This window comes from Callorhinus ursinus, unplaced genomic scaffold (assembly GCF_003265705.2).
Source record: "Callorhinus ursinus isolate GAN/ISIS: 27379988/994484 unplaced genomic scaffold, GSC_fseal_2.0 scaffold1742, whole genome shotgun sequence".
NCBI classification, from domain to species: domain Eukaryota; kingdom Metazoa; phylum Chordata; class Mammalia; order Carnivora; family Otariidae; genus Callorhinus; species Callorhinus ursinus.
Genome location: NW_027398796.1, coordinates 1 through 9,427, shown reverse-complemented (window position 1 = coordinate 9,427; position 9,427 = coordinate 1). Strand labels below are relative to the sequence as shown.

At 39.8% G+C, this 9,427-nt stretch overlaps 1 protein-coding gene across 2 annotated transcripts; it reads right to left on the bottom strand.

The window, feature by feature from the left end:
• Positions 1 to 20: 20 nt before the first annotated feature.
• LOC112815559 (cytochrome P450 3A12-like) lies at positions 21 to 6,924 on the bottom strand. Of its 2 annotated transcripts, XR_012377462.1 has the most exons (5): positions 6,722 to 6,923; positions 6,382 to 6,470; positions 4,919 to 5,067; positions 1,242 to 4,478; positions 1,040 to 1,162 (listed from the first exon to the last, which is right to left on the bottom strand). XR_012377462.1 is itself a non-coding variant. In XM_025861581.2 (4 exons), exons 1-4 carry the CDS (start codon positions 6,812 to 6,814, stop codon positions 984 to 986), a joined length of 510 nt encoding a protein of 169 aa, XP_025717366.1. In that variant the 5' UTR covers positions 6,815 to 6,924; the 3' UTR covers positions 21 to 983. The 2 variants fall into 2 exon arrangements, 1 of the variants encoding a protein (XP_025717366.1); XM_025861581.2 differs by lacking the exon at positions 1,242 to 4,478 and having other exon boundaries at positions 21 to 1,162; positions 6,722 to 6,924.
• Positions 6,925 to 9,427: the final 2,503 nt, after the last annotated feature.

Here is a 9,427-nt window from a genome sequence, read left to right as displayed (position 1 = left end):
GTCACTTGTGAAGTCAGAAATAAAACAGGGATGCAGTACCTAACTTCTTTCCTGAGAATATGGCCCCTTCACATCCAGAAGTTTAGTGTTTCCAGAGTCATCAGCGAACAAAAATGTCCAGCTACAGATCTTGGAGAGCATGATATTTCCCTGACAGGAATCCAGCCATTATGTCTCTTTGCTTTTTGGTTCTTGCTCTCTCTGATCCTCAGCTTCTCTGGCTTTTGAACACAGCTTCCTGGCCCAAGGGTTGCCTGCTCCTTCTCCTGTCATACCTACTAGCTCAGGAGAAAGTCCCTGACTTCAGTCCTTTTGTTTTTCCAGCCTTAATTCTTAATGAATGGTCATATAGACCAATTCCCTGACCTCTGCAGAGTCCACGGGCAGCTTCCATGTCAGCATCTTCCAGTGCCCCATCCTCCCAGAACTCTGCACAATCTTCATAGACATCCTGCGGTACCAGCCCTGTCTCCTTGTCCTACACACATCCTAGTGCTGGCCGCCAGGTCTCAGGAAGGCAAAGCCTACTCAGCCAGCTTGCAGCCTCAGTGTCCAAAGAAGACACCTGCCCACTCCACATTATGATAGCCTCAAGTTTAACATAACCAGGTACCTGAGGGGAATTTCCACTGGAGAACATGTAAGAAAAGAGGCTTAGAATGAAGGGATTCTTTGTCACTGTAAGATCTGGCAAAATCATACTACCAGGAAAAATATTTTACACAGTAATTTTTAAGTTTTGACAATTTATTGAAAGGAAGTGGTAGTTTTTCTCTCATTGAAGATTATGCAGTGACATACTCGTTGGCAAGCTTATTCTTTAATTTTAAACATTGTCTTTCTGACTCATCTTCTTAACTCCTTCCCTGACCTCCACCTTCTTCATTCTCTCTAAAATGTTAGAAGTCTCCTGCTCTAAACCCTATAGTTCTCTACCTACCATAAAAACCTACTTAGAACTGTGTACATCAGATGTATACAGTTCAATAACAGATCAAAAGTGAACATGCACATGTAACCACCACCAGATTTACCTTTTGTTTATCTTTGAGGCGACTTTCCTTCATCCTTTGTACAGATTTTGTGAAAAAATCAGTAACACGTTTTGGAAATAGCCAGATATTTAGCATTTCAAAAACTGGGGCAAGGAATGGAAACAGTACTATAAGGGAAAAAAAGCAATGGAAATATCAGTGAAAATGAAATATTTCCCTGGGGCAATTCTAATGTGGTCTACCAACCTGAGGATTAAAAGATACCAGGATTCATTCGTATCAGGAGTTATTCCCTTTATGACCTTTACTAGAAGTGGCTGAGTCGGAGCAAGTCACACATATGTGCCACCCCTAGAACAGCCAGATCAGTGTCTCCTGCCACATCTTTAGAGTGACCAAAGGAACAAGATTACATTCCTGGATCTCTTAGCCTTTTATTTTTGGACTAGAGTCTCAATAAAATCAATTATATTTCATACACTGTGATAAAAAATTCCAAAAGTGAAATTAGGAATATAACTCCTTTACAGTAACATCAAGAAGAACAGAATACTTAGGAATAGCTTTAACAAAAGAAGTACTTATACTCTGAAAACCACAAATATTGTTGAAATAAATTAAAGATTTAAGTAAATGGAAAAACATCCAATGATCATGGATTAGAACTTAATATTGTCAAAATGGCAATACTCCTCAAACTGATCTACAAATGAATGTACTCCTTATAAGAATCCTAGCTGGCTTCTGTGTAGAAATTGACACACTGAAATTAAAATTCATATGGAGGGGCGCCTAGGTGGCTCAGTCGTTAAGCATCTGCCTTTGGCTCAGGTCCTGATCCCAGGGTGCTGGGATGGAGCCCCATATCGGGCTCCCTGCTCAGCGGGAAGTCTGCTTCCCCTCTCCCACGACCCCTGCTTGTGTTCCCTCTCTCACTGTGTCTCTCTGTCTACGGCCATACCACCCTGAACGCGCCTGATCTTGTCTGTCAAATAAATCAATAAAATCTTTAAAAAAATAAATAAAATAAAATAAAATAAAATTCATATGGAATGTAAGGGACCCAGAATGACCAAAACAATCTTGGGGGGAAAAAAAAGAATAAAATTGTAGAACTCCAACTTCCAGTTTCAAAAATTACCACAAAGCTATAATGATCAAGACAGTGTGGTCCAGGCATAAGGAGAGACATATAGATCAATGGAATTGAATTTGGAGTTCAAAATTATACCCATGTGTTTATGGTCAACTGAATTTTTAGAAGGTTTCCAATACCATTCAATGGAATAAAAATAGTCTTTTCAATAAATGTTACTGGGACAAGTCACATGACCTCAGAAATTAGAATACATTCTTAAATATGACACTAAAATCACAGATAAAAATGGAAAAATACATAAATCGTACATCGTCAAAATTAAAAATTTTGTGCTACAAAGAACACTATGAAGAAAGTGAAAAGACACCTATAGAATGGGAGAAAAAATTTTCAAATCATATATCTTAAGGGTCTTTTATCTAGAAGATGCAGACAACTCTTTGAACTCAAAAACAGAGAAACAATTGAACCAGAAATGGGCAAGAATTTGAATACATATTTAGCTAAAGAAGTTATGCACCCCAATGTTCAAAGCAGCAACGTCCACAATAGCCAAACTGTGGAAGGAGCCAAGATGACCTTCAACAGATGAATGGATAACGAAGATGTGGTTCATATATCCAATGGAATATTACTCAGCCATCAGAAAGGATGAATATCTACCATTTACATTGACATGGATGGAACTGGAGGGTATTATGCTAAGTGAAATAAGTCAATCAGAGAAACACAATTATCATACGGTTTCACTCGAATGTGGAACGTAAGAAATAGTACAGAGAACAACAGGGGTGGGGGGGAACTGAATGGAAAGAATTCAGAGAAGGAGACAAACCATATGAGACTCTTCACTTCAAGAAACAAACTGAGGGTTGTGGAAAGGAATGTGGGTGGGGGGATGGGGTAACTGGGTGATGGGCATTAAAGAGGGCACCTGATATGATTAGAATTGGGTGATATACTCAACTAATGAATCACTGAATATTATATCAAAAACAAATGATGCACTATACCTTGGATAATTGAATTTAAATAAAAAATTAAATTTAAAAAAGAAGTAATGAAATAGGCGACAAGCATATAAAAAGTTGCTCAACCTCACTAGTCATTGCAAATGCAAAACAAAACCACAATGGGATACCCTTCACACTCATTAAGATGGCCATCATCAAAAAGATAGACAAATGTAGACCAACTGTTGGCAAGGATAAGCAGAAACCAGAACCCTCATGTTTAACTGGTGGGGATGTAAAATGATGTCATTATTGTGGAAAACAGTTGGGCAGTTCCTTATTAAATTAAACACGCTATACCTTAGCAACATAGCAAGTTACAATGCAAAGCATTGTACAAACAGCAAAGTTACTTCACAATTCCATCTCAGAATACACACCCAGAAGAATTAAAAACAGGTATTCAAACAAAAACTTGTGCATGAATGTGGATAGCAGTACTATTCACAATAGCCAAGAGTTGGAAACAACCCAAATGTCCCTCAAAAGATGGAAGGATAAACAAAATGCAATAAGTCCATACAGTGGAATATTGTTCTGCCATAAAAAGAAAGTTCTGATGCATGATGCAACATGGATGAACCTTGAAAACGTTATGCTAAGGAAGGAAGGCAGCCACAAAGATCACATGTTATATGATTCTATCTGTATGAAGAGTCCAGAAGAGGCAAATCTATCAGACAGAAAGCAGATTAGTGGTTGCTTAGGTCTAAGGAAAGTAGGTAGTGATAGTAAAGAAGTACAGGATTTCTGTGTTGACAACAATATTCCAACAATTGAGTGCAGTAAAAGTTACACATATCTTTGAATGCACCAAGCAGAGTTTTCAGTTTCCTTGAGTTATAAGAGACATACAGTATTATATAAGATAAGGTGTACTGCATATACTTGACATACATATATAAAAATGATTACCACAATAAGATTAGTTAACATGCATCATCTCGTACAGTTATAAAAACAAAATTTTCTGCCACTATGATGACAATTTACAAATACATCATACAGTGGTGTTAACTATAGTCATCGTGTTGTATTTACCAGTCCAGTAGTCCTCTATCTTATAACTAAAAGTACGTACCTTTGGTCACCTTCATTCAAGTCCCATCCCCCAATCCCTGCCTCTGATAACCACATCCGATCTCCTTTTTGTATGACTTTGTTTCTTGTATTGTTTTTTATTCCACGTGTAATTGAAGTCAAACAATATTTGTCTTTCCCTGTCTCACTCATTTCATTTAATAATGCCCTCAGGATCCATCCATTTTGTCCAAATACAGAATTTCCTTCCATTTTTATGGCCGAATAAGATTCCATGGTATATACATACCACATTTTCATTATCCATTCCTTGGACAATGAACAGTCAGACTGTAAAAATTGAATTGTACATTTTAAAAGGAGGACATAGTCTCTCGTGGTTTGTCTCCCCCTCTGATTTCCCCCTCTTCATTTTTCCCTTCCTTCTCCTAATGCCCTCCGTGCTATTCTTTATGTTCCACAAATCAGTGAAACCATATGATAATTGACTTTCTCTGCTTGACTTATTTCACATGATGAGTATTAAGGAGGGCATGTATTGCATGGAGCACTGGTGTTACACACAAACAATGAATCATGGGACACTACCTCAAAAACTAATGATGTACTGTATGGTGACTAACATAACATAATAAAAAATAAATTTAAAAAAGGGGGACATATATGTTATATGAAGTTATATCTCAGTAAAATTGTTGTAGAAAGGTAGGAAGGGAAGAAGTGAGGGAAGAAGGAAGGAAGGAAAAAGAGAAAACTAGTACTGTACGTACATAATGAGAAGACAAATGGATTAAAGAAATCAAATTTTAAGAGCTTCTTAGTATTTTCCACAAAGGGATCCTGTGGGTTGCTGAGGGAATCAATGTTCACTCCAAACGATGTGCTGGTAATCACATCTATGCTGTAGGCCCCGAAGATGCTTAGTAGAGAAAGAAAGATGTAGATAATTAAAAGCGATACCTTTTTACTGTTCTTATCAAACACATGACACAGGAAGTACATATAGATTCCAATGACCAGGCAAGACAAGAGCCACACTTTCAGAACCACCTGCTACATCATCTGAAGAGTCTATATGCCACCACACTCACTCACGAGGTGCTCAGGAGGTGCCACTGATGCAGCTGGCCTTGCGCTAGGGGTCATGGGGACACTGCAACATGTTAGACACACCTCTGAGCACAAGGAGCTCAGTCATGGAGGGTTAGAGACCAAGAGCTGGACATATTACAGTAGCGTGTTTTGAGTATGGGCAGTAGAAGGTGGATTAGCACTGTGTCTGAGAAGGACAAATGGTGGAATAATTAACCCTTCCTCAGGGCCAAGTAGGTGAAATTGATTGGGATCTCCTCTCACCACAGTATCTATGCTTAGAGCTGATTCCTCTTCAGCACATGATAAAACACCAACACCCTGTTCTGTGCTGCCAAGAACACCATCCCTTCTTCTCTACATCCCTGCTAAGGCTCCTGAAAGACCCACTCTGTCTCATCTCCGTCAATCTGAGATTATCCTTTGGACTCACTCATTTCCGTAAAATATAAGAACAAGAATGTTCCTAGTGTAAAAAAAGATATTAAATTACACCAAAATTGACTTAGGGGATGCCATAGCTAAGCGATCATATGCCACTAGTTTCCTAGGACAGTCCCAATGTACATCTGTTCATCCTACATAATTAAAATATATTCCAGGGAGGGCAAAAAAAAAAATGGTCACCTTACCCATCCCATGAGCAGGGCCTTCTCTCTTTTGAGATTGAAAGAACAGCTGGTCATAAGAATTAATATTTAGTGTTCTGCTAATATCCTCAACAAATCAGGAAGGGGGTTAAGTTGTTCCAAGTTCCACATGTTAATGTTCCTCCCCCCCCACCAGTATGTACCAAGTGGCTTCCCCTCCCATCATTCCATACTCTCTACATTCAAAGATTTGCTACAGTTATGTGTCTTCTTTTCAAATAATGTATTTCTGTCTTCCAGAATATCCAAGGTGACAACTAAGCAGATGAATTAATCCTCCCTCATGTACACAAAAGAAGACCCTTTCTCTCCTGGCTGCTCTGCCTTTTTAGGTGAGTAGCCTCTTCTTGGCTGGCCCATTGGGGTTGTAACATCATACACCTACCTCAGCTTGTTCACTGAGTAACTCAACAGTGGGAATTTGGCTCTGTGGCAGCAGCTGGAAAGTGTTGTGACAGAGTCAGAAACCCAGCAGCTGCACTCCTACTTACTCTTTCAAGTTGATGCGCTTGCCTTTCTCTGCCTCCTTCCTCAGGTTCCTCACCAACACATCTCCGTACTGGCCAATGATGGAGAACATCTACACACAAAATACAACACCACCTGAAGTTAAATCTGAGAATCAAGTCCTAGGATGACATGGCTTTCACAAGCATGGAGCAGTGATTTGTAATAACAAATCTTATCATGTCTCTTGTAGGACATGAAAAGACCATTTTTAGGAAGCCCCAAATCAGCAGCCTACCCTTTAGAGACGGACTGTGATTTTATTTCCTACCTGCCCCCAGATGCATTCCTTAACTTTCTCATTGAAGATCACTCTTTTCTTACCTCCTTGAGCTTTCCGCTAGTGAAGGCTGGAGACAGCAATGTTCGTATTCTCTTCCATTCTTCATCCTCAGATATAGAGATTGCACTTTTCATAAATCCCACCGGACCAAGAGGCTAGAAACAAAGAAAAACACAATTTGCCTTACATAAGTTTTGGAGGTCTCAAAGGTTGTGGAAAATTTGTTAAACAGGCAGAAATTATTCAACAAATATTTAGTGATTATCAACTTAGTAGTAGGCCCTACGGTAGGTGATTAACAGATACTTATCCCAAATGCCTAGCCTCCCGCAAGGCTGAGGACACATCCAGCCACCTGATGTGTTTTCCAGCCTTTATATTCCATCTCTTTTCAACATAAATGTGGTATGGGAAAATTTGGCAGGGAAACTACTCCTCCAGGGGAATACAGAGGATTAACACCTAGTGCATTCTCCTAAGCTGTGCAGAGTAGAATTGGATTGGTAGAAGGCAGCCAGATAGCCTGGAAAACTGTATGTTGCCTCAGACCAGTTCTGCCTTTACATATACCCACAGCATGAGAAATGGATGTCTTGATACGGTGATTTTTTTAAAAAAATTGTAGTTAACACTAAAAAGATGAGGAATCCAGTTGCTCTTGTGAAGAAATGATACAGTAACATGGAAGTCTCTTGTCCCTGTATTTTCCCCAAAGGGACATAAGGAAAAAGAGAAACAATTCTCTCTTCAATATATCATCTTGGGACTGGCCTAGCAAGCCACCCAGTTTGAATATTTCTTCCATTTTCCAAAACTATATTTTGTTTTAAAATGGATATCTCCATGGCTAAAGTTAACAACTCAGGGAACAACAGATGTTGGCCACGATGCAGAGAAAGGGAACCCTCATACACTGTTGGTGGAAATGCAAACTGGTGCAGCCACTATGGAAAACAGCATGGAGGTTCCTCAAAAACTTAAAAATAGAGCTACCCTACAACCCAGGAATTGGACTACTAGGTATTTATCAGAAGGATACAAACATAGTGATTTTAAGGGGCACATACACCCCAGTGATTATAGCAGCAATGTTCACAATTGCCAAAATATGGAAAGAGCCCAGATGTCCATTGACAGATGAACAGATAACCTAAGACATGGTATATATATATATATATATATATATAATGGAATATTACTTAGCCATTAAAAAGAATGATATCTTGCCATTTGCAACAACATGGATGGAACTAGAGGGTATCATGCTAAGCGAAATAAGTTAACCAGAGAAAGCCAATTATCATATGATTTCACTCCTATGTGGAATTTAAGAAACAAAACAGATGAACATAGGAGAAGGGAAGGAAAAATAAAATAAGATGACAACAGAGAGGGAGGCAAACCACAAGACACACTTAACTGTAGGGAACAAACTGAAAGTTGCTGCCAGGGAGGTGGCTAAAGGAATGGGGTAACTGGATGATGGGCATTTAGTAATGAAGTAATGAGCACTGGGTGTTGTATGTAACTGATGAATCACTGAATTCTACCTGTGACACTAATAATACAGAACATGTTAATTAAATTTAATTTAAATTAAAAAAATTTTTGTCATATGTGTGTTTTATTTTTATTTTTCCCCATATAGCTTTTTACTTTTTTTATTATGTTCAGTTAGTCACTGTATAGTACATAATTAGTCCTTGATGCAGTGTTCAGTGATTCATTAGTTAACTATAACACCCAGTGCTCACCACAGCACGTGCCCTCCTCAAAATAAAAAATAAAATGGATACCTCCAACACCATTTCATGATAAAAACTCACAAACTAGGAAGAGAAGGAAAGTTCCTCCACTTAATAATGAGCATCTAAATACCCTACAGTTAACATCACCTCAGTGAGGAAAGACTGATATTATGTCACTAAGATGATGGAACAGGACACTCCAGCCTCTGTCACCCCACAAAAAACAATTAGACAGCTATCCACAAAGAAAAACAGGCCCAAGAGCTTAGGAGTCCATTGAAGAAGCTTCAGCAACACAGTGGAGAAAACTCCAGAGAATATCTGCACCAAAAAAAGTAAGGAAAATAACTTCATTTTGCCCGCATTACCCATGACCCAGGCCAGCACTGCTCAGCACCAAGAGGACACTCCGTGACTGAGACAGTTCCCCTTCCTGGGGAACAGCAGAAAGATGAGCAACTATTAGCCCTAGTCCTTCAGAACATGGCACAAATGACCTGTTCTGGTTTCAAACCTCCCAGAGACTGGCATGGCTGACATCTAGACACAGCTAGGAACAAAGAAGGGCAGGACTACCAGGATCAGTCAAGTGGCAGGAGTGACCATGTTGCTCTGTGTCCTGCTCTGCAGAAGACCCTAGCAGCCTTTGCTGCTGAGGAACCAACAGCCAGTACAGCACTGTGCACCCTCTAAGATTTTGCTGCTGATAGTCTCACAGGTTTTCACAATTGCAGACTCCAGCTGCCTCAGTCCTGCTGTGTTCCATCTGTACTCACTGGAGTTGCCTCAGCCAGTGCCACCACCAACACTGTGAGCCCCAGAATCTACACCACCAGCCAGTTTGGCCTCTGTAACTCAGCATACGTACAACACCAGCCCAGGCCCCAGCAGCTTTCAGGTGCCTGAGGCCAGGCCTGACTCCTGTCACTGGACTGCAGTGCCACATGAGACCACAGCTAAACCCTGAAGCTGTACACCTTCACATGGCCGGCCTGAACT